This window comes from Oncorhynchus kisutch, linkage group LG5 (genome assembly GCF_002021735.2).
Source record: "Oncorhynchus kisutch isolate 150728-3 linkage group LG5, Okis_V2, whole genome shotgun sequence".
Taxonomy (NCBI): domain Eukaryota; kingdom Metazoa; phylum Chordata; class Actinopteri; order Salmoniformes; family Salmonidae; genus Oncorhynchus; species Oncorhynchus kisutch.
The window spans coordinates 15,045,503-15,072,107 of record NC_034178.2 but is presented as its reverse complement, the minus strand read 5'-3'; the positions used below and the strand labels follow the sequence as shown (position 1 = coordinate 15,072,107).

Below are 26,605 nucleotides of genomic sequence, written 5' to 3'. Positions count from 1 at the left end.
CTTTATTACATTTTTAAACTAAAATGCTTGATTGCATTTCAAAGTATGACCGTCTCGTATGCTGTGTGATGGCATGAATGAATGAATGAATGAGTGATAAATACAATATATTGAAATATAGGCCTAAATAAGTTATGGTATTAAGACTAAACTGGATGTGCTCTTAAGCCTACAGCTCCATGGTGGTTACTATACAAAGCCTACTAATGATAACGACATGGCTTATTATTACAATGACAGTGACCGTATCCAACGCAGGAAAAAGCGCATTTGTTATAAAAGAATATTAGATTCATTTGTGTTGCATTATTATTCTTTACATAATATAACCATATACAATTGTATGTCTTAGAGTGATGGACTGTGCCCTCCCCGTGGCCTCCGCAATGGATAAGTCCACTGAGAGAGGCACGAAACAGACACCATGAAATGTTTTTTTCTTGCGAATGCTCGACTAAAGAAATCTTGGTCGACCATCAGTCTATTGACCAAACAATCGTCCAGTCGACGAAATGGGGTCAGCCCTAGTTGACCTTTTTATCCTTTGCTACCTCCCTCTCAGATGACCTGTCAGAGCAGAGCTCAGGCCGAGACACACCCGTCAGTGGCTCATCCCGCCAGGACCAGATTGAATCAGAGGCAGGGAAGAAGAAGAAGAAGACCAAAGGGAAGAAGAAAGAGAAGAAAAGCAAAGAAAAAGTGAAGAAGAAAACCGAGGATTCTGAGGACCAGGAGAAAAAGGCCAAGAAAAAAGGATTTGGGCTCTTAAGGTAGGCAACCATTTACAATTTTACAATTCCGTAATTTAGTAGATGCTCTTATCCAGAGCATAGATTTTTGTACCGGTCCCTTGTGGGAATCAAACCCACAACCCTCTCGTTGCAAGCTCCTTGATCTTCCAACTGAGCCACACAGGATCAATGTTTCCACTCTTTACGTTCATAATATGTATCTCTGAATTCTTGTTCCACTCTTGCCTCTTTTAGCACTCCCCTTTTCCAACTGTTCAGGTCATTCAACCACTGCTTTTTCCAGTATGACTTACCCAATGATTTCACCATCCCAATAAGCACCTAACACAAATCTCACAATTTCTTTCATTAGTACAGGGCATTCCAAACCTGTTCCTAGAGAACTACCCTCCCTGTAGGTTTTCACTGTAAACTCAGTTGTAAACTAACCTGGTTCAGGTTATCAACTAGCTAATTATTAGAATCAGGTGTGCTGGACTAGGATTGGAGAGAGAACATACAGGAAGGTAGCTCTCCAGGAATAGGGTTGGAGAGCCCTGCACTAGTTCTAAGCTAAGAATGATCTTGCTGAGATTTAGGGTAAATGTGGTACTGTATAGTAAAAAGATGGTTATCGATCTAGTCTTGTTATTACACCGTAGAAGTTCAAACATTTGTCATTCGATTGCGATGCGATCAGTGTCTATCGATTTTAGGCCCTCGGATAAGAATCCAATCGTCCAGCATGTCAGTGGTAATGGTGGGGAGATGTACACAGTTAACATCTGGCTTGGTAGCAGGATGGACACACACACACACACACACACAACCTTTCACTTGGTTGGTTTCTGGGAGGGTTGTTGGTTGCAGGTGGGAGATGGAGAGGTCACAGGGCTGTTGTTATTGGACCTCTTATCACACACGCGCACAGATACAGTGCCTTGCGAAAGTATTCGGCCCCCTTGAACTTTGCGACCTTTTGCCACATTTCAGGCTTCAAACATAAAGATATAAAACTGTATTTTTTTGTGAAGAATCAACAACAAGTGGGACACAATCATGAAGTGGAACGACATTTATTGGATATTTCAAACTTTTTTAACAAATCAAAAACTGAAAAATTGGGCGTGCAGAATTATTCAGCCCCTTTACTTTCAGTGCAGCAAACTCTCTCCAGAAGTTCAGTGAGGATCTCTGAATGATCCAATGTTGACCTAAATGACTAATGATGATAAATACAATCCACCTGTGTGTAATCAAGTCTCCGTATAAATGCACCTGCACTGTGATAGTCTCAGAGGTCCGTTAAAAGCGCAGAGAGCATCATGAAGAACAAGGAACACACCAGGCAGGTCCGAGATACTGTTGTGAAGAAGTTTAAAGCCGGATTTGGATACAAAAAGATTTCCCAAGCTTTAAACATCCCAAGGAGCACTGTGCAAGCGATAATATTGAAATGGAAGGAGTATCAGACCACTGCAAATCTACCAAGACCTGGCCGTCCCTCTAAACTTTCAGCTCATACAAGGAGAAGACTGATCAGAGATGCAGCCAAGAGGCCCATGATCACTCTGGATGAACTGCAGAGATCTACAGCTGAGGTGGGAGACTCTGTCCATAGGACAACAATCAGTCGTATATTGCACAAATCTGGCCTTTATGGAAGAGTGGCAAGAAGAAAGCCATTTCTTAAAGATATCCATAAAAAGTGTTGTTTTAAAGTTTGCCACAAGCCACCTGGGAGACACACCAAACATGTGGAAGAAGGTGCTCTGGTCAGATGAAACCAAAATTGAACTTTTTGGCAACAATGCAAAACGTTATGTTTGGCGTAAAAGCAACACAGCTCATCACCCTGAACACACCATCCCCACTGTCAAACATGGTGGTGGCAGCATCATGGTTTGGGCCTGCTTTTCTTCAGCAGGGACAGGGAAGATGGTTAAAATTGATGGGAAGATGGATGGAGCCACCATTCTGGAAGAAAACCTGATGGAGTCTGCAAAAGACCTGAGACTGGGATGGAGATTTGTCTTCCAACAAGACAATGATCCAAAACATAAAGCAAAATCTACAATGGAATGGTTCAAAAATAAACATATCCAGGTGTTAGAATGGCCAAGTCAAAGTCCAGACCTGAATCCAATCGAGAATCTGTGGAAAGAACTGAAAACTGCTGTTCACAAATGCTCTCCATCCAACCTCACTGAGCTCGAGCTGTTTTGCAAGGAGGAATGGGGAAAAATTTCAGTCTCTCGATGTGCAAAACTGATAGAGACATACCCCAAGCGACTTACAGCTGTAATCGCAGCAAAAGGTGGCGCTACAAAGTATTAACTTAAGGGGGCTGAATAATTTTGCACGCCCAATTTTTCAGTTTTTGATTTGTTAAAAAAGTTTGAAATATCCAATAAATGTCGTTCCACTTCATGATTGTGTCCCACTTGTTGTTGATTCTTCACAAAAAAATACAGTTTTATATCTTTATGTTTGAAGCCTGAAATGTGGCAAAAGGTCGCAAAGTTCAAGGGGGCCGAATACATTCGCAAGTCAGTGTATGCATGCACACACATGCACACACACGTATGAATGCACGCACATTGGCACAGTGTGCATACAAACAATTACAGGAAAGGGCTGTTGAAATCCAATTAGTAGTTACGATCTTGTCTCATTGCTGGAACTCCCCAACGGACTCGGGAGAGGCGATGGTCAAGAGTCATGCATCTTAACTGCTTCTTAACACACTGCTCGATGAGCCCGGGAGCCAGCCACACCAATGGGTCGAAAGAAACAGTCCAACTGAAAACCGAAGTCAACGTGCAGGCGCCGGCCCGCCACAAGGAGTCGCTAGAGCACGATGAGACAAGGAAATCCCCCCCCTGCCAAACCCTCCACTAACCCGGACGCTATGCGTCGTCCCATGGGGCTCCCGGGCTGTAGTGGCGCCTCAGAACTCCGATGCAGTGCTTTAGTCCTCGGCGCCACTCGGGAGGCCCTTCACACACACACAGACTTGCAAGTGTACACACACACACATCCATGCTCACACACTCACGCACTAACCACACTCACACTTTCTCTCACTCTCACTTACACTCACCACACACACACTCCATCACACACTTTCTCGCTCTCCGGCTTGTTCGAGACATAGCCTAGTGCTCTCTCTGACTACTTACTGGGTTGAAGGCTTTAGCCAGGACATTCTTGAACCGTTTGACTGAATCAAAATTCCGGGAAACATTTATATTGCAATTCAACATCCAGCCAAGTGCAGCCTTAAGCGCAGAGTGCAGCTGGAGCACAAGTGGAGGGCAAGACACTTAAACGCTCCCAGATTTCCCACCAAACACAGGCTCGGTTCACTCTGGCCTGATGATTGCATGTGAACTTTGACTTAATTAGCTGGAATACGGCATAGCTCCAAATCTGCATCCCAAATGGCACCCAAGTCTCTATATATGTCACTACTTTTGACCAGGGCCCATAGGGCTGTGGTCAAAAGGAGTGCACTATATCGGGAACCGGGTGCCATTAGAAACACATCCAATCTAATTGTAGATCACAAATGTTGTTTTACTCTGAAGGCAGTATTTCAAACTGGGAAAAATTAAAAGACACGTGATTCCAATTCCCCTCTGATCGAAAGCGTGTAGCGGGACCGATGTATTTTTCTCATGGCCGTTATTGTTTTTATGCATGTACTGTATTATTTTTGGGGTGGCCAGATCCTTTGTTTGTGTAGGCAGGACTTCCACAATCCATTGTGTTATTTGGACTTATTTGGACTCAACAGGGCTATTCTGAAATCAAAATACTGACAGTGCCAATATTAGCTGGATTATTGCATGTTTCTCTTTATATTGCTCTTTCTTTGTCCTGAGTTTCTTTATTTCTCCCTCTTTTTTTGTTCCCTTTTCCGTTTAATTTCATTTGTTCTCTCATTCCGAGAGGACAACAGTATGGTCTCTGCTTTCACAAAATCTAGTCAATACTTCCATCGCAGCTGCACTGCCACCCCCGCCATCCACACACTCCTACACACTTCATATTCATACCCCCTCCCCCCCCCAACCATAAAGACAGTCTTCGATGCGAGATGACTGGTTGTCCCTTCGGTACCTACAATAGTAGAGATTGAAGTGTCCTTGCTGAGCGAACCGCCTGAGGGAGTTTCGGCATTGACAGGCCTTTTGAAGATCAGCCACATTACTCGTCAGCCACGTGAGACTCCTCACCGTGTGCATACATATACAGTACACTCTCTCATAGGCTCTTATGAAAGATGTGTACGGTATGTTCAGTTCAGAGACTGGTGTGGCAGCTTTTTCAAAGTGCCGGTGGGAGCCTAGAAATGACTACATATTCTCATGGGTATATGTGCAAGATGTCTACATTTTCTGTATGTTGAGGTGTCTCAATGGTCCTGTCAACACGAGCCTGCCTGTTTTGAGGTCCTCTTCCTGACTGTAGCCGGCTGGCCGGGCCCGAATACCCCACCCCGTAATTGTGTTCTCAATAGTAGGCTGATTGGGTATGCGAAAATAGGAAGTTTTATAGTAAGTGACATTTATAAAGTTTTGTGTGCTTCAAATGCCAAGATGTCATACTCATTTCAGATTTTCATCTAGTACGATTTCGCTGCATATTAAGGAAAGAAATGGTCTTTTCTGACCCACGTGTGTTTGACAGCAGCTGATAACGAGATAATAATCAGATGAGTGCAGTTCCACAGTTACAAAGATTTTTCACCTTAAAATGTATGTTAAACAAAAACCAATCATTGCAAAGTTAAACAAACATTAACTCTACGCACAAGGACTACTTTAAACAATTTCCCCCCATAAAATATATATATATATTTTAAAATGACCTGAAGAACAGCGCAGATGCAGAGTTGGGTAACAGAATGACAGTTTGTGCTGTTTGTGCAGTCATTCTGTTACCAAACTTTGCATCTGCGCTGTTCTTCATGTAAATGTGTTTTTGTGAAACGTTCGGTGGAAATATGATGAAAGTCGTTCTTGTGTATAGAGGTACATGGTTCATATTTTTTATTTTTTCCCTTAAGGGTTGGATCAGCTAAATATTGAGGAAAGAATATTGGTTCCATCAATGTAATTGTCTGCATCATTTCCAATCCCCCATATATTTTTTGGGTAAATATATATATCCATACGCACATGCATATACACATATATACATACACATACCTATATAGACATACATACTTTTTTAAAGAATATACCTTTGTTATTATTCCCCCTCAAACCCTACCACCGATCCCCCAAATGGACTAAACTGATAAACACTTCGGCTTTTACCTTCAATTTATACATCTTATACACATTTTACATACACAGTCTATTTTACAATAGTTATTTTTTGTTTGTTTTTAGTCCTCCCTCTATTTCTGATGTCCATCCAGTTTGATTTCTATTTGTAACTGTGCTATTTCACAGACGTTCTGAACCTATTATACATTTTACAGACCACGTATGTTTTACATGTTTTATCTTGCTATTAGTCCCACCCTTCAGCTCCATTCAACCCCTCCCATCTATCTCTCAACATCATCCATTTTGGATTTCTATTTGCCATATATTTTTCAACTGTGCTGTGATGTTTCACAAAAGAATTGAACCTTCCTATTCTCATGGATTATACAGATTGTAAATTATAAATAAACATTTTTGGTAAAATAATTATTATATTATTGATTGATTGACTATGTCTTTTCAAATCACCCAGTATTGCTGTCTGCAGTGTTAGTTCTAGGCAAATGTTGCAATTCTTCAGCCAGTCCTGGACCTGTGACAAAAACGAGCTGGACAATGGACAATACCAAAATAAATGATCTAATGACTCTGCCTCCTCACAGCAGAATCTGCAGAGCTGGGAAGATTGTATCCCCCATATATATAACATTCTATTAGTTGCAAGAATTTTGTATAGTAATATACATTTTTTTTTAAATTGCATCCGGCGTTGGTTCGTGGTTCAACTTTGCAATCATTAGTTTTTGTTTGGCTTCCATATTAAAGTAAAAAATCGGAGTCTCCGTCTCTTTGTGTTACCAAGGAATTACCCATAAGGAGACTCGTTGTGCCAAAAGGAATGAATGGCACCAGACCTCCACAATTGCGCATCAGTGGACGCATTCTCAGTATGGGTGAGTCTAGTATGATGATATTTGTTGTACCCAACACGTCATTTTATGTGGTATTATAAGTACACAGTATTTTGTTTAGTAAGTAGTAGTTAAGACCGATTCCGGACACGGCCTGTGTGTATGTATGTATGTATGTATGTATGTATCCGTACATTTGTCTGTGTATTTGTGTGACTGTTTGTTAGTTGTATTTACTCGTCTGCCTGATCACAGCTTCCATAACAGGCACTTTCCTGTGAGCTGTGCGTGTGTGAGCTGCGTGTGTGAGCTGTGTGTGCGCGTGTGTGAGCTGTGTGTGAGCTGTGTGTGCGCGTGTGTGAGCTGTGTGTGCGCGTGTGTGAGCTGTGTGTGCGCGTGTGTGCGCTGTGTGTGCGCGTGTGTGAGCTGTGTGTGAGCTGTGTGTGCGCGTGTGTGAGCTGTGTGTGTGTGTGTGTGTGTGAGCTGTGTGTGTGCGTGTCCTTATACATTTGTGCGCCCGGTCTTTCTATCCCATACTGTTTCCTCTCTCTCTGTCACCCTCCCCTCCCCACCTCTTCTGCCCGTCACTCCGGCTCAGAGTGGCTGTCACTAAGGCCTTCAGTGTGATAGACAGACAGGACACGGCCGTCCCCACTGCTATTGCCAATTTGGGGACATGAAAGCCTTGCGCGCTGATCCGCTGTTTACAAATCCCCCTCCGCTCGCGTCGATCCTCTTTCCTCTCTTTCTCTCCCTCTTCCCGGGGACGGATGAAATCCGACAGGGAACCAAGCCAATTAGCGGGGCCAGTTTCCATCATTTCCATCAAAAAGCCCAGTATGTGGTTGTGTTGTCCTAAAGGATGGGCGCAATAGACTTACCACACCCTCCTCAGACCTACTGTAAATCCCCCCCGTATATGGCATGCATCCCGATTTGCCACCCTTCTCCCGAAGTGTCCACTTGCCCTTTTTCCATCGTGGATTTGACAAATGTGGAAAACTCCCTTCGGCCAATGCTTACACCAATCCAATGCTTTTAAATCCATGACAGAGTGTGTTCAAGGGCACACCTTGGGTGAATTGAGACTAGTTCTTGTAAGTGGACGAGAGTGATGCTGGAGTTGTAGGACGTGTTTAGATGTGTTTGCGTGTCGGTGACATTATAGGTGTGACGAGCTGAAGCTGAGATGTTTTTCTTAACCGTAATGTTGTTAGCGAAGTTTGTCATGGTTTGTCACGTCATGGGTTGACCTTGTTGGCGCTTTGAAGGCCGGTGGCTTTTTGTCCTCACAGGAGGGGATTTGTTGACCTTGAAAACATGTCAAGTTGTCTTGGAGATGTTTTTGTCTGTATGTTTTTTTTTTGTGTGTCTGTTTGCAGGTTGTATTTACACCCGAGTTTGTCTCACCACTCATCCTTTGGGTAAAGGATTTACTATAACTATAATCTTTGAGTACTCAGGGCAGTAGTTCTCATTCCATAGTTATTTTTTTTCTTCAGATTTATGGAATGTTAATTTAAAAACCAGTCCAATGTCCACCAGCAACCACCAGCCAAATTGCCTCCTCCCTGAAAATGTTTTGTTGTTCTGAGGCACGGCGCATACTGTATCCTATACCTCACATGGCGCAATTCTAATTTCTAACTTTCCTATGGACGTCAACAGAGGGTCGCGCTATCGAGGTGCACAGCCCGAGAAAAACAAATGAGATGTATGTTTTGCCTCATGTTGGACTGCTTCCTGAAATGATTTGGTCATTTACTTGTTGCTGTGGTGACCTGTCAATCAAGCATTAGAGGGATTTTGGAAGAAGAACAAAAAAACAGTGGAAGAAAGGAAAATCCCCATGCATATATATCAGCTACTAAACAGGCAGGCTTCTTCTTTCCTGTAGAGCGTAGCTCCCTTAGTAGGGCGTAGCTCCCTTAGTAGGGCGTAGCTCCCTTAGTAGGGCGTAGCTCCCTTAGTAGGGCGTAGCTCCCTTAGTACAACACCATTTGTCTATGTCAAGAGGTTTGGACCTCTTGGGGTAATGGCTTGGGCTTTGGCCTGACAAAACAAAGGGCGGTGGGTTCAAGTCCTTTTAGGTCTAATCCCGGATTCAGTGCAATATATATGCATGTACGATGATGGATAACAAGACAAATGGCTTCAGGATAAGTATATATGGACGTCTGGATATTCCAGACATATCAATATGGCTAGACGAAAACACTGGTCAACCTCAGACAACGGATGCTCATCATCGACCAATGAAAGCAGCTCATTGAGCCATCGGGGAGTTGTCTCCTAGTTATCTGATCTCCAGCACTTCAGGTCCTTCACTTATCTGGCTGAGTTTGACTTTGCAGTCGAGACTGACTGATCTACGAGTCTCCTTGCATCATAAATAACTACTCAATATTATTTGTAGATCAGTCACAATTCACCCATGATGCATCATGGTTTTATTCTGTTAATCATGGCCTATGTCTTCATGGAGGCTGATCCACCAATGAAAGAAGCCCATTAAGACCTCTTCAACCAATGTAAGAAGCCCATTGACCTATCAGGAAGTTGTCTCCTGGTCATCTGTTCCACAGACCTTCAAGTCCTTCACTCTGTCTTCATCCAGCAACATGGAGGCTCATCGACCAATGGAAAAAAAGCCGATTGAGCCATCAAGAAGTTGTCACCTTTTACTGGTCATCTGATCTCATTGCTTCAGGTCATTCACTCTATCTTCATCCAGCAGCAAAGGATGCCAGGAAGCGATTACACCTCTTCCAATGGCCGCCATCCCGTCATCAAGCTCAATGTGATCGATGGGCTTCCTCTGCCATTAGGTGTCTGCCGGCCATCTGTCCGTCCCAGGCTGTGTGTGTGTGAGAGACATTCCTCCCTCACAGGAAAAGATTAAGTGGCTCTTATGAGGTCTAAGGAGAAGGGCAGGAGTGGTCACAGCACGTTAACCTCTAATCCTGCCCTTTTCATGGGGTAGGAATGCTGTCTGCAGGGGGGAGTTGGGGATATGGAGGGTCACACTTCTTTCTTCTCTCATTTTCTTCCTTGGACTACTTGTTTTGAAATCAAAGTGCAGTGCAATTATTGGCTGGCCAATGGTGCCTCTTTCTCTCGCTCTCTCTTTTACCTTTCTCTGTCACACACATTCTCTCTTTCCTCCCCCTCTGTCTCTCATTACACCTGCTCACTGCTTGTTCGGGTCTATGTCATTGTTCAGGTGTGTCTGAATCCTCAACACCTTTAGTAGTCTGGATGGAGTCGTTCTAACTGGGACCTTTTGATCAGTCACTCTCACCCAATGGTATCTCTTCATCCCGGATTCTGTGTGCTGTCCTGGACTCAATGACTGGCACAAACAGTGCTTGGATAAACACACACACACACACACACACACACACACACACACACACACACACACACACACACACACACACACACACACACACACACATGAGCACACACACACACACATTCGCACATTCGCACATTCGCGCACACACACACAGATGTGCACACACAAACGCATGTACACACACAGATGCTCACTCACACACACACACACACACACACACACACACACACACACACACACACACACACACACACACACCAAAGATCACTCTCTCCCTCAGAAATGAGTGTGAAAGTAAGACGTGTAACTGACTCGTTAAATATTCATTTGTTTTTGACAGAAGTGGGGGGAAAAGGAGACAAGACAAATTGCCTGGAGCTAGTGCTTTGTGCATGAATCGTTAAAATATGCCAGAAATCAGAAAAACAAACAACTAAAATAAAGCCCATATTTCACGTGCCGCCCTTGGGTGACAGATGCATCTCTCACTCTGTGGCCGTCAGAGAGGGAGCGCCTCTCTCCTCTCATTCCTCTCTCGGGCTAAGCAGTCTGATTGACATGGCATTACACCCGGGACTGGCCAGACCCGGTTTAAAGATGCACACTCACACACATACACACACCTTTCACTTTTCTCACACACACACACACACACCTTTCACTTTTCTCACACACACACACACACACCTTTCACTTTTCTCACAGACACACCATACACCTTTCACTTCACACGTACACACTCTTCCCACATTAATGAAGACACTCCTGAGAACATTATCTATCACACCAGTCAGACCTCACACCCCGAAAATATCTTTCTCCGTCTCGTCTCGCTCAACTCACTATCTGCTTACTTCCCTGGTTCTTTGTCCATTCCCTATTCTCTTCATACTTTTGTGTTGTTTTCATTTCTTCGACTGTGCATCGGAGGTTCCTGTTTGTCTAGATTTGGTCTGGGCGTGCTATTGGATGTCCATGCAGCCGGATGTGTTGCGGGCGCACGCAGTGTGCTTGTGCTTGCATGCATATTGCATCCAGCGAGAAACTGATAAATCAATAACAACACGGTACATTATTGGCCTACAGCTGAACTAATCGTCGTTTCACTCGAAGCTGGCTTCAACACCGTCGGCAATAGATTCATCTGGGAGGGTGGTTTTGATCTATTTGGTCGTATAACTCTTAATACGAAGTGTTAATGGGAGGTGATTTAGCCCAAATTGCCGCCGCCTGCTGCAGTATGCATATGGAGAGAAATAAGATAAATAGATTTAATTATGCCCAGTGGGAATAATGAGAGACGAGAGACTCTGTTTTAATTATTGAAGGGGGGGCGTAGCTTTCTGCTGCCAGGAAGGAGCTGTGATTAGCTTCTCACGCTGTCAATCGGGGGAAGAAGAAGGTAGAGAGGGGTATAGTGAGGAAGTGTGTGCAGGGTGGCTGAGTTCTGTGTGCTTGTCTGTGTTTCCGAATGGAAGAAAAAAAACACAAATGAGAGTGATATGACCCCCTGCTTTTAGAAGGAGCGTTTTTAATTATTTCTCAACATACCTGTACACTTCGAGCTTCATAACTGTCCTCTGCGTGATGTACACTACTGCAGTATTCCAGTGTTCTGTACCAGAAAACACCAAAGAGCTCCTGTTACATCACACCTCTTTATGTTGTTTCTAATTGAACTCATCCCTACTTGTCTCTCTGGCTTCCAAAACTTCCAACTCCACTGAGGTACCGGTAGAAAATACACACAGCAATCTAATTACCGTGATAACATTTATAGGCTGTGAGATGAAGTGTTCTCTCCATCTCTCTCGCCGCCTCTGGAAGCCTCACTGTTCTCTCTATTTCTAAGCTCCAGCCGTGCCACACTTTCATGGGAGCTTTGGCTTATCCCTCCCCCTCTCTCTCTTTCTTTCTCATTTTCTCTCTCTCCCTCATTCTCTCGTTCATTCTCCATTTGCTCTCTTTCTCTCTCTCTCTCTCGCTCTCTCTCTCTTCTCTGTCTCCTATCTCTCTCTCTCTCGTTGTCGTTCTCGCTCTTTCTCTCCCAGCTTGTTATTTTGGTACTCAAAGGCAGATGCTTATTTTGCAAGGCATTATCCCCGCTTCTTTATGGGTGATCAACTCCTCATCCTCTGGAATGTGTAGGAATGGGTATATCATCATATGTGTATTTCTATCTCTCTCTTTCGTGTGTGTGTGCTTCAGCGGGCCTAAGAGGTCAGGCCTACCCACCTGGAACAATGTCTGTGTGTGTGTGTGTGCATGAAACTGGAAGTGTGCGTGTGTCCGCAGTGTGTGTACACATGCTTGCATGCGTATTGCATATGTAACACCAGACGCACTGCGGGCACATCTCAGCTGTTAGCCTCAATCAATTCCATCATAGATGACGGCCGTCGTCAATGAACTCCCCTGACAGACCCGACAGACAGACTGTAAAACTGTCTCCTGACACCATCACTCTTGCCGACTGAATAGCTGCTTAGATAGTCGTTAGCGCTTCACCGGTAACCAGTTTCCCACTGGCCCCATCCAACAGCGCTGATGGAAGCCTATTTATTTACCACTCCCTGCTCTCTGCTTGTTGTCACACAGTAAAAAAAATAAAACCAGCTTCATTTCCTGAGCTGCCAACCACAGATGATAATGGAGGAAATGAGTCTAGCACACATACTGGTAAATAGGCTACAGTATGTTTCCTTACTCTGTCTATTTCCCTCCCCCTCCCTTGTACCTCTGTCTCCGTCTCTGTTTCTCTCTCTTTTTCCCTCCCCTCCCTCCCTCCCCAGGGAGCCTATTCCACAGGTCGCAGGGCAATTACATCACCCAGGCTGTCTGTGATCTCACTGTGTTTTGAACCTCATTAGAAAGAAGACACAATCCTTTTCTTTTCCTCTCCCCCCCCCCCCTTCTCTCACCCACTTCCTCAGAATGTCATGTAATGAGCATGGAGAAGCTTCTGGAAGCGGTGATTAAGATGATGAGGCAAGGCGCCTTCCAAAAAAGCAGATTTTCACTGGGACTCAACCGGACAGTCTTTTGTCTTGTCATACTTGGACATTTTGGGGATATTGGTTCTAGTTTCTTCATTTCCTCTCACAAGGAGTGTCACTGTCGTAGACCCAAGAGCCATTCTGGTGATTCTGGCACACCGGCAGAGGCAGACTAATGATGAGAGCGCTCTGCTACTAATGGTTCCGTTTGGCCCCTTGTGACAGTAGGATCACATTAAACCGCGACACCAATGACCCAGTAACCCAGAGCATCCATCTTACACCATTATGAGAAAGTAATGCAGCCAGTGCTATGATGTAGGTGTTGTGTGTTTTTAAATGAGATCTCCCACTCTTTGTGCGGCTGTGTGTGGCTCCCAGTGAGCTTTCCCACACAGAGTGGTGTCTCGGCATCAAACGAGAACAGGAAACGACAATGAGAGATTACATCCGCATTTCTGAACGAACATGATTTCTAAGGACAAAGTTACACAGCGAGATTGTTCGGAGCTGGATTCTGTCTCGCTCGATACGTTTTTGTTGTCGTTGTCTTATAGCAAATCAGACTTCAAGTCTGACCACCAATTCAGATCTCCACACCACCTGATTGTCTTGGGAAAAGAAATGCTGAGGGAAGGGTAGAGGGAGAGATTAGCGAAATGAAGGAGTGAAATGATGATGGAGGAGAAATGGGTTTGTACCTTCCCCACGGCAGATACATACACTGAGTGTACAAAACATCAGAACATGCTCTTTCCTTGACCAGGTGAAACTATGATCCCTTATTGATGTTACTTGTTAAATCCACTTCAATCAGTCTAGATGAAGGGTAGGAGACCGGTTAAAGAAGGATTTTTAGGCTTTGATGCACAGATTGTGTATGTGTGCCATTCAGAGGGGGAATTGACGATTCAAAAGATTTAAGTGTCTTTGAACAGGGTATGGTAGTAGGTGCCAGGCACACCAGTTTGATTGTGTTAAGAACCGCAATGCGGCTGGATAGGCTTGGGCGGTATACTGTATACCGGGGTATTTGGGAAAGGACACAGGATGGTTTTCAATACCTTCAAAAAAATATTGATTTGAAGTTTTTCAATACATTTTAAATTAGTACTTGCCGTCAACTTGTGCACCTGCCACATCATTTTACATTATGAAGCTTGTCGTAGTTCCTCAGAACAGTTCCGCCAGTTACGTGTTTGTATGCAATTCACTACTAAATGTTTGCCATCAGATATTTTATAATGGCTTTCTGCAATCTGGTTTTCTCCCATTTGCTCCATGTACCCATACTGCTCTTCCTTACAGGAAATAATGAATCACAGGTGTTCATTTGCACAATTTCTCTTGTTAACTTAAGCTTGAAAAGGTCTACACATTCAGTAGCTACTAGCTGTGCTTGTATAACTTTATGAGCTGGATTTGCCTGTGTTTGCAATTGCTTTGTTCGTTTTCTCTCATTAGCATTTAGCTAACAGTGTCGATATGTAATTTCGCTATTAGATTTTTCACATTTTGTTAGCATTCTTGTAATAGAAGCCCAAAAGGCTTTTCTTGTGATGTTAGTGCCCCCTTGTGTGCTATGCCAGTAATACCGTAAAACCTGGAATTAGAGAAGGATGGTAATGATGATCTGAAAATCTGCAGTTTCCCGTGTGATATGAAATGCTCGACAGTTTCCCGTGTGTGTCAAGAATGGTCCACCAGCCAAAGGCCATCCAGCTAACTCACAACTGTGGGCAGCATTGGAGTCGACATGGGCAAGAATCCCTGTCGGACGCAATCGACACCTTGCAGAGTTCATGCCCAGACGAATTGAGGCTCTTCTGAAGGGACAAGGGGGCGGGTCTAAATATTAGAAAGTGGTTCTTAATGTTTTGTACACTCAGCGTCTATCTAATTGTGAGTCTCTCTCTCTCTCAAACAGACAGTAGAAGTGAGAGATGCTCTAATTTATGTACACATAATGATCAGGCCAGCTGTAGGCCTCCATCACACACGCACTACTGTGTGAAAGAGGGGGACGAGCTCACTTCTCTCATGGAGGGCCAGACTGCCAGTGTCATTGAAGTGTCTGTGAAATAGATACTACTGCCAGCACCATGCTAAGAATGGGCAATCATTTCACCCATTCATATTACTGTTCTTCTGACAGTGATTCGGTGTCTGCAGGTTGTACGGGAAGCACTGATAGGCTATTTGGGCATGAAGAAGTGTTATCAAGTATCTTAGAGTAGTTTGCTGATCGAGGATCAGGTCCTCCCTGTCTATAATTTTAAAAGGCCAAGCTGACGCTTAAAAAATATGGCTTAGGACTAACCCATGCACCTGGGTCAGGTGCAAAAGTGAAAAGGCTAAAATACTGTTACATTCCGTGATAAATTCCCCTCCAATCTGGCGATCCAGCAGCAGTGCAGTGACCCTCGGATGATTTGAGTGTGTCCTCGGTCTTCCATTAGGGTTGCCATTCACACCATGTCCCCCTCGGGGCTGTAATGAGAAGAGCCAGTGACAAGAATTAAGAAAGGCCCCCTGTCCCTAATGAGCTGAACACAGACATCAGATTGGACTCGGCAGGGAGCCGACTCGCACGCACAGGGCACACACCAAACACCGCAGTCGCGTTCAGCATAAGCAAAAGTCGCCGATAGAAATGTCATGAATAGAGCTGATTGCGATCCCTTCCTCTCTACGTCAAAGAGGCGTGTTCGTTTTTACATATATTTCTAGAAACGTCATGATTTCTTATTCTATATTGTCACAGAGGTGTTTGTTCTACAATCATGTGTTTCTATCTGGATGTTTTCTGCGGCCCCCATCGGAAAGGGTTGTGGCAGATTTGCCCCCAGGCCATGCCCCTGGTAACATGGGGCTATAAGACCAGACATACTCTACCTGACAGAACACCCATTGTGTAATAAAGATATGCGAATTCATCCATGGATTTGTATGTCTTACTTGCCTGTGAAGGCCATTGGGGGAATAGTTAGTGGATCAGAGAACCGTGTTTTGGTTGAGTGTCCCTTCGGAAGCTTGAGAGCGACATGTGATTCAACTCCATGACTGGAGGGAAAAAACACTTTCGGGCCCGTAACCACAGTGTGCTGTCGAGGATCAGTTTTGCCTTTTGCGTCCAAATGATTGGAGGGGAGATCTGTTTCTAGATCAGCACTCCCACTGATGTTTTGTGAATACAAGTCCTGGTTTGCAACATGTAAAGTGTTGGTCCCATGTTTCATGAGCTGAATTAAAAGATACCATAAATGTTCCATATGCACAAAAAGCGTATTTCTCTAATGTTATTTCTCTCAAATGCACAAATTTGTTTACATCCTGTTCTTGAGCATTTTTCCTTTGCCAAGAAAATCCATCCACCTGACCAGGTGTGGCATATCAGGAAGCTTATTAAAAAGCTTGATCATTATACAGGTGCACAATGTGCAGTTTTGTCACACAACACAAGGAGTATCTGAGGAGTATTTGTGTCTGTAATAAAGCTATTTTGTGGGGGGGAAATATTTCTGATTGGCTGGGCCTGGCTCCCAAGTGAGATTAAGGCATATTTACCATGTTGCATTTTATATTTTTGTTCAGTATATGTGAGAAAATAACATTTTAGGGGTCAGATAGATGCTGACTCTGGGTCCATTTTGCGTTTTCCCCGCTAATGATTAAAGTTAGGATAGGGGGATGGGAAACTGATCCTAGATCTGTACCGAGGGGAAACTTCACCCCGGAGCTACACGCACTCACCTCTGTCTGTCAGCATGTCGTATCACTTCAGAATACATACTGTATATTAATACCAGTTAATCATCTCCTCAAACACATTTCCAACTCACACCCACTGCATTAACCCACTCTAACAAATGATCACACTGCATTATCACCAACCTTTATCCATTGTACCAGAGGAAAAGGCAATAATAAACATGTGGGAGTGAGTTTGGTTCGTATGTGTGTAATAGTGTTTGTGTGAGCGATGGACAGTGTTTCTCTGCTGTGAATTGCTAACGTGTGTGTGTGTGTGTGTGTGTGTGTACGCTAGTGCATGTGTGTGGTTGTCATGGTATCTGTGTGTGCACATACGTACAGTACCAGTCAAAGGTTTGGACACACCTACTCATTCATTTGTTTTTCTTTATTTTGTACTACTTTCCACATTGTAGGGTAATAGGGAAGACATCAAAACTATGAATGAACACAAATGGAATCATGTAGTAACCAAAAAAGTGTTTAACACTTTATTATATTTTATATTTGAGATTCTTTGAAGTAGCCACCCTTTGCCTTTGACAGCTTTGCACAGTCTTGGCATTCTCTAAACGAGCTTCATGAGGTAGTCACCTAGAATGCATTTCAATTAACAGGTGTGCCCTGTTAAGTCAATTTGTGGAATTTATTTCCTCCTTAATGCGTTTGAGCCAATCAGTTGTGACAAGGTAGGTGTGGTACACAGAAGTCCATATTAGGTTAAGAACCGCTCAAATAAGCAAAGAGAAACAACATCAAGGTCAGTCAATCTGGAAAATTTCAATTACCATCAAGCGCTATGATGAAACTGGCTCTCATGATGACCGCCACAGGCAAGGAAGACCCAGAGTTACCTCTGCTGCAGAGGATAAGTTCATTAGAGTTAATGGCACCTCAGATTGCAGCCCAAATAAATGCTTCACAGAGTTCAAGTAACAGACACATCTCAACATCAACTGTTCAGAGGAGACTGCGTAATTAGGTCGAATTGCTGCAAAGAAACCACTACTAAAGGACACCAATAATAAGAAGAGACTTGCTTGGGCCAAGAAACACGAGTAATGGACATTAGACTGGTGGAAATCTGTCCGTTGGTCTGGAGTCCAATTTTGAGATCTTTTGTTTCAACTGCCGTGTGTTTGTGAGACGCAGAGTAGGTAAACGGATGATCTCCACATGTGTGGTTCCCATTGTGAAGCATGGAGGAGGAGGTATGATGGAATGGTGGTGCTTTGCTGGTGAAACTGTCAGTGATTTATTTAGAATTCAAGGCACACTTAACCAGCATGGCTACCACAACATTCTGCGGCGATACACCATCCCATCTGGTTTGCGCTTAGTGGGACTATCATTTGTTTTTCAACAGGACAATGACCCAACACACCTCCAGGCTGTGTAAGGGCTATTTGACCAAGAAGGGGAGTGATGGAGTGCTGCATCAGATGACCTGGCCTCCACAATCACCTGACCTCAACCCAATTGAGATGGTTTGGGATGAGTTGGACCGCAGAGTGAAGGAAAAGCAGCCAACAAGTGCTCAGCGTATGTGAGAACTCCTTCAAGACTGTTGGAAAAGAATTCCAGGTAAAGCTGGTTGATAGGATGTCAAGAGTGTGCAAAGCTATCAAGGCAATTGTTTATTTAACCTCTATCTAACTAGGCAAGTCAGTTAATAACAAATTCTTATTACCAATGACGATCTACCCTGGCCAAACCCGGATGACGCTGGGCCAAATTGTGCACCTCCCTATGGGACTCCTAATCACGTCCGGATGTAATACAGTCTGTAATACAGTCTGGATTCGGACCAGGGACTGCATTGAGATGCAGTGCCTTAGACGGCTGTGTCACTCGGGAGCAGCAAGGCAAATGGTGGCTACTTTGAAGAATCTCAAATATAAAATCTATTTTGTTTTGTTTAACTATTTTTGGGGTTACTACATGATTCCATATGTGTTATTTCATAGTTTTGATGTCTTCACTTTTATTATACAATGTAGAAAATAGTCAAAATAAAGAAAAACCCTTGAATGAGATGTGTCCAAACGTTTGACTGGTGTACTGTATTTGTGTGTGTGTGTGTGTGTGTGTGTGTACAGGGTCTATGTGTGTAATCGATGCTGTGCAGTGTCCTGCTGTGTGGAAGTGTGAACACATGTTTGGCTGCGGTGTGAACTGGATTCTGCTGTTTGGTTCCAAACATGAAGCCTCGGGTCCACTCCTTCTCTCACCTCTTGTCGTCTCTCCACTGCTATGTGGCCTGCTGCTCAACTAGTTCCTTTCATAATCTCTGCAGCCTCTATTGTCGCTTTACGAACTGCCACAATGTTTTGAATCCCAAATGAAACATCTTACAATTCTTTTCACTTTGTCTCTCTTTCTTTCTCTCTCAATCCCCCCAGGTTTGGCAAGAAAAAGGAGGAGAAGAGCAAGGCGGAGGTAAAGGCTGCCAAGCAGAAGTTGGAGGCTCTGAGCGAGGAGGAGCTGAACAAGATTGAGGAGGGAGTGAGGTGAGCTCACACAGTTTGCCCTGTTATCTGTGTGTAGACACCACGCTATCACATATATACAATGTATGCCGTTTTTTTGTCCAATCCCATCAAGTTAATGTGAGTTTGATTCAGACAGTGAGTGACGGTATCTATCCCCTCTTATATAACCGACAGACACGAGCTCCGATACATGGAGGTGCGGGACGGCCACGTGACCCCCGACCCCCTGCCACCCGACTTAGAGGACGATGACCATGACCCCAACTACGCCCGTATCAACACCTTTCGGGAGCCCCCCAAGGGCCCTTCGCCCTCCTACCTCAGCCGCACCCCTTCTCCTCAGCGAGCCCTCGGGGGACCACCCCCCGGCGGACCCTCACACAGCCGCCAGCCCTCGGCAGAAGACTTAGAGGGGCTCTATGCCAAGGTTAACAAGCAGAGAGCCCCGCCCTCAACTTCCACGTCACAGCTTCAGCCCCCTCCGAGCGACAGGTGAGTTGATCCAAAAAACAAGAAATCACTCCTTCACAGTGCACTCCAATGTATGGCCTAGCGTTGCTGTAGTGGGTCATACTGTCACTATGGGGTCAGTGGGATTGGGCAAGCATGGGGGGCATATTTTGTTATCTTTGTTGCCTTCAAAGATCCATTTAAAAACATAAATATCCATGATAATGTATTTATGTTAAAAGTTCTGTTTTTATTTAATTATTTCACTTATTTTTCTATACAAAATTTTGTATAATAAAAAATAAAAATAAAACGTATTTACATAAGAATTCAGACCCTTTGCTATGAGACTTGAAATTGAGCTCAGGTGCATCCTGTTTCCATTCATCATCCTTGAGATTTTTCTACAACTTGATTGTATTCCACCTGTGGTAAATTCAATTGATTGGACATGATTTGGAAAGGCACACACCTGTCTATATAAGGTCCCACGGTTGACAGTGCATGTCAGAGCAAAAACCAAGCCACGAGGTTTAAGAAATTGTCTGTAGAGCTCTGAGACAGGATTGTGTCGCAGATCTGGGGAAGGGTACCCAAAAATTCCCCAAGAACACAGTGGCCTATTCTAGATGGAAGAAGTTTGGATCCACCAAGACTCTTCCTAGAGCCAGCCAAACTGAGCAATCGGGGGAGAAGGGCCTTGGTGAGGGAGGTGAACAAGAACCCGATGGTCATGCTGACAGAGCTCCAGAGTTCCTCTGTGGATATGGGAGAACCTTCCAGAAAGACAACCATCTCCGCATCACTCCACCAATCAGGCCTTTATGGTAGAGTGGCCAGACGAAAGCCACTTGTCAGTAAAGGGCACATGGAGTTTTCCAAAAGGCACCTAAATGACTCTCAGACCATGAGAAACAAGATTCTCTTGTCTGATTAAACCAAGATTGAACTCTTTGGCCTGAATGCCAAGCGTCTGGAGGAAACCTGGCACCATCCCTACGGTAAAGCATGGTGGTGGCAGAATCATGCTGGGGGATGTTTTTCAGCGGCCGGGACTGGGAGACTAGTCAGGATTGAGGGAAAGATGAACGGAGCAAAGTACAAAGAGATCCTTGATGAAAACCTCAGACTAGGGAGAAGGTTCACTTTCCAATAGGACAACGACCCTAAGCACACAGCCAAAACAATACAGGAGTGGCTTCCGGACAAGTCTCTGAATGTCCTTTAGTGGCCCAGCCAGAGCCTGGACTTGAACCCGATTGAACATCTCTAGAGAGACCTGAAAATAGCTGTGCAGCGACGCTCCCCATCTAACTTGACAGAGCTTGAGAGGATATGCAGAGGAGAATGGGAGAAACTCCCCAAATACAGGTGTGACAAGCTTGTAGCGTCATACCCAAGAAGACTTGAGGCTGTAATTGCTGCCAAATATTCTTCAACAAAGTACTGATTAAAGTGTCTGAATACTTATGTAAATGTATAATTTCATGTATTTCTTTAGATTTGCTTACATTTCTAAAAACCTGTTTTTGCATTATTGTGTATAGATTGATGAAGAAAAAAAACAATTTAATCAATTTTAGAATAAGTCTGTAACGTAAGAAAATGTGGAAAAACTCGAGGAGTCTGAATATTTTCCGAATGCGCTGTATCGCTAACAACCCAACACACAGCCGTGAATGCATCATTTATGAGAATACTGTGGCCATTTCTCAGCGTGAGGGTTTAGGGTCCGCAGACCCTCAAGCTTTGCCCGAAGCAAACATTTTAAAGTACGCTGTTTAGAATCATTAAGTAGGTGGTGTCATTTTAAAGGGAGAGAGAGGTAACAAAGTCTACACCAGGAAAAAATGTCAAAGCCGGTTCTCTTTGCTACCACACGACAAGCAGAACCAGTGCACCAAGTCTGTAACCAACAGGACCCTGAACACCCCCAAGCCATACAACTGCTAAACAAGACTGCTACATAGCTAATCAAATGGCTATCCGGACTACCTGCATTGGCCCTTATTTGCACTAACTCTCTTGTGCTGACTCTGAACACACAATTCGACCCTACCCACACACTCACACATACTTACACTGAAACCCCAACACACACACACATACACTACATACGCCCACACATAGAATGCACGCACATGCATACTGACACCACACGTTCACACTCACCACATATGCTGCTGCTACTGTCTATTATCTACCGTGTTGCCTAGTCACTTTACACCTACCTATATGTGCATAGCTACTTCAAATAACTCATATCCCTGCACATCAACTCTGTGCTGGTGCTCCCTTTATATAGCCATCTTGTTTTATACTCCTTATTGTCATTCATAATTCACTGTGTGTTTCTTCCTCATGTCATTATTATTATATATATATATATTTTTTTGTTATCTTAACTCTGCATTGTTGGGAAAGGACCCCTAAGTAAGCATTTCACTGTTAGTCTACACCAGTTTACGAGGAATATGACGAATAACGTTTGATTTAATTTGAAAGTTTGAGGGAGGTTGCGATAGAGGGAAGGAAAAGGGAGCGAGAGGGACGGGAAAGGAACAGATTGACTGCTGTGAAGGGAACGAGTTGGACAGAGGGGGGGGGGACAAAAGGGGAGGATAATTAGCCCACAGTCTAGCAGCTTGACAGACCAGTGAGGCTCCTCCCCTCTCGTCTAACTGGCCACTTAATTCTTTCTATTTCTCCACCTTGCTGTCTCTTCGTCTCTCCCTCTCCTCTCCCTGCTTGACTACAGCAGCATAATTTGAACACTCCATATTCTACTGACATTTGTAATGGATGACTAATTCGAGCTAGCAACAGCGTGACATGATCAATTTAGTCTGGTTGGAATTGACTGTATGATAGTTTAGTTACGCCACATAGTCCTGGGTTCCAAACACACACACGTTTACAGACTTACAACACACATCTGCTTGCGAAACGCACCCATTCATTGATTCATTCATGCATATGGACACACAGCTTTGCCCGACACACACTCAAACCCGCTCAGTGTTTTTTTTTCAGCGAAGCCTTTTTGTAACCTAGCAACACTCCAGTCTAGAATCCAATGTCGCTTTTAGAGGACCAATTTGGATAGGGGAGAATTATATTATATTGTGGCTTCATTTGTGTGTGTGTTTGATGTGCACATGCTCAGTAGTGGTAGTCCTCCTCCCCCCTCACCTGTCAGAGAGGAGAAAGTTGACTCTGGAGTGTCTACATCATTTAGTGCTGGAAATGTTTTCATTAGGACTTCGATGGCAGGTGTGTCCATGGATGGGCGTCACATTTGATTACAGCGACACTAGAGGCTGACCTGTGGAGAGAAAAAACGTACCTACGCTTGTCAAATATTATTAGAGAGTAGGTCAGCCAGTCTCTCCACAGACCAGGGGAAGGAAGGAAGGAAGGAAGGAAGGAAGGAAGGAAGGAAGGAAGGAAGGAAGGAAGGAAGGAAGGAAGGAAGGAAGGAAGGAAGGAAGGAAGGAAGGAAATAGTCACCTGAGGAGTTTCTTATCAAGCCTTGTTGCTTTTGTATTGTATTTCAATGTTGTTAAATAAAAAATATGAACGTCAGAATACAAAGTATCTGGCCATAATTCTAGACACTAGTCCATCTGCAACCCATAAGGACAGTATGCACTCGTGGTGTCAGTTGGAAAGTGTGGGTTGGAGTTCTCCAGAACTATGCTGACCGAATCGTTGTACACACGCACCATTGCCCTCTCAGCCACCATAATTGCAACGTTCCTCAGCGGATGATCAACACAGCACCATTTCCGTTTCCTTAAATATTCCTTTGTCCTGTCCTGTCCTCTCTTTGATGTGGCCAGTCAGAGACAGTCCCAGTCCCGGTGGCCCTAGTTCATTGGCCAAGTCTCCCTAATTAGTCCTCCTGAGGTTGGACGTATACACACACAGGTTTGACAAACATCCCTGAAATCAAAGGGAATGGAAGGTTCTGAAAGTTCTGGCTCCCCCAACCCTCCCCCCTGGAAAAGAGGGAAAATGGATATCTTTACCCTTTACTGAACTTTCCACTGGCGCTCTGGTCTCCCTGGTGTCTGGCTGGCAAACAAGAGGAGAAATTAGCTTCTGATGACAACCTGGTCCGAGGCTCCAATAGACATACACGAATGGACTTACACACACACACACACAGACAAAGAAACACACGTGCCTGCATAGACATGGTGCAGCTGGGTGGACCTGACCTCAAAGGCCAGCTGAATCACCAGTTCTGTATCCAAAATAGCTTCTCAGTAATCTTAGTATTTCTGCTTTCTGCCTAAAGTGTATGCTTAATGGAGGAGATATAACCTCACACATTATTCTGAAATGTTTGTATTCTCTTAAACAGTTGAACTAAGTACAGAACCCTCTGCCCAGTTCCCACTAGGGTTAAATATCATCCCAGGAAAATGTTCCATCCCGAGAATAAATCACTTTTCTCCCAGGTAACCCGGTATTTCCCGCCAAATCCGGAACTATCCTTCAAAAGCATTATAAAGCATATAATTATGCCTATGTCCGGATTTGATTAGAGCCTGATGCTACCTGAGCCTGATGAGCCATACATGAAATAAATGGCATGAGCCCTACATTAAAGACATTTAAATGAGGCCAAGCCCAAATGATTGTGCCGTTACCCAATGCATATATGATATAGGCTACTGCACATTACGCACAGCAGAAAAACATGAAAGCCCATAGATGTAGATAGCTATATGCCCTCTTGGGTAAACATGTTTTTTTCTTATCTCCAGTAGTCTATATATAGGGTGATTATATTGTATCACTCTAGAACAGGATGATCTATTGTTGGGTGCAGTCTGAATGAAGTTGATGGAGGGCGAACGACTTCGAGAGAGGGCTCCCGCGCTCACCGACGTTCAAGCGACAGGCTGTTTTAAAACTCTGTAGCTGCAATATGTTAGTTTTTTTTATATCATCTTTATAATAAAGTGACCCCCGAAAGCCAGATGGAGATGGGTAAATCAGACACGCCCTCCTTCTTTATATTACTGCATAGACTATGCTGCAGAAAAAAGCAGGCCTACTTGTCACAAAAAAATACATTTACCATGGTGAGATGAAAGGTCTACGCATTGTGAACTGCGCTCAATACTGAGATGGTGCTGTCTGTCCCCACCCTGAGCGTTTGATTATCATGCAGAGGCTGCACTGAACCAATATTTAGACATGGCATATAATTGAACAGTTCCATTTCACACCATGTGTTCATATAAATAATTAATTTCAATTTACCGGGGTTATTTATCCTGGGAAAAGGGAGTCGTTTTGGGCGGCATATCTCGGTAGCCGTTTGTAATAATCTTGCACCCTCAAGATAGTGGACACTCGAGTGGCGCAGCGGGCTAAGGCACTGCATCCCAGTGCAAGAGGCATTACTACACTCCCTGGTTCGAATCCAGGGTATATCATATCCGGCTGTGATTGGGAGTCCCATAGGGCGGCGCAAAATTGTCTCAGCATCGTCCTGGTTTGGTCGGGGTAGGCCGCCATTGTAAATACTTGCCTAGTTAAATAAAGGTTCAAAAAAATGTAAACTACACAGAGGGCCTAGTGTCTGCAGGTTTTCTCTCCACCCTTGTAGTTGATTGATAAATTAAGATCACTAATTAGTAAGGAACTCCCCTCAACTGTTTGTCTAAGTCTTAATTGAAAGGAATAATAAAAAACCTGCAGACACTCTGCCCTCCGTGGAGTGAGGTTGACACCCCTGCTTAAATACTCTTCCTTATCTGTTCGTTGATTCATCCTTCCGTGCCGAGATCCAAAACATTACATGAAGGCTGAGACCTTGGGGTTGAATAGGCTATTCATTTGAAACTTCAATCTCTTAAGGACACCCATGGCCGATTTTTATGGCTCAGGGGCTCAGATACCAATTACTAAGACTTGCTTTACGGTAACCTCTGACCTTAGAGAGGGTACCTAGAGACCAAATTCCAATAGGGAATAATCATCAAACTAGGGTTCTTATAAACAGAATGAATGGGGAGTCATTTAGTAGGTACGGGCTGAACCTTCACATGGGCTGTGTCTAAAATGCCACCACCCTATTCCCTAAAAGAAGTGCACTACAAAGTGCAGGGCTACTCAACCCTCTTCCTGGAGAGCTACCCTCCTGTAGGTTTTTGCCTATCCCCAGTTGCAACTAACATGAGCTTATCAACCAGTTAATTGTTAGACTCAGGTGTGCTAGATTAGGTTGGAGCAAAAACCTACAGGAGGGTAGCTCTCCATGTACAGTCTGCTGCCTCAGTTTGTATGATGGCAATTTGCATATACTCCAGAATGTTATGATGAGGGATCAGTCCCTCTTTGCCATGCAAATGAACTGAATCCCCCCCAAAAAACTATTCCACTGCATTTCAGCCCTGCCACAATTGAGAACTTGTGGTCAATCCTCAAGAGGCGGGTGGACAAACAAAAACCCACAAATTCTGACAAACTCCAAGCATTGATTATGCAAGAATGGGCTGCCATGAGTCAGGATGTGGCCCAGAAGTTAATTGACAGCATGCCAGGGCGGATTGCAGATGTCTTGAAAAAGAAGGGTCAACACTGCAAATATTGACTCTTTGCATCAACTTCATGTAATTGTCAATAAAAGCCTTTGACACTTATGAAATGCTTGTAATTATGCTTCAGTATTC

At 44.0% G+C, this 26,605-nt stretch overlaps 1 protein-coding gene across 2 annotated transcripts in view; it reads left to right on the top strand.

Annotated features, from left to right (window-relative positions):
- pard3ba (par-3 family cell polarity regulator beta a) overlaps window positions 1-26,605 on the top strand; it is a 178,789-nt gene that overhangs the window by 123,671 nt on the left and 28,513 nt on the right. For both annotated transcript variants that reach the window (XM_020482699.2, XM_031824564.1), the window contains 3 exons: window positions 563-770; window positions 19,374-19,481; window positions 19,638-19,955. In XM_020482699.2, the coding sequence (XP_020338288.1) occupies window positions 563-770; window positions 19,374-19,481; window positions 19,638-19,955 (634 nt within the window). The remainder of the gene's footprint in view (window positions 1-562; window positions 771-19,373; window positions 19,482-19,637; window positions 19,956-26,605) is intronic.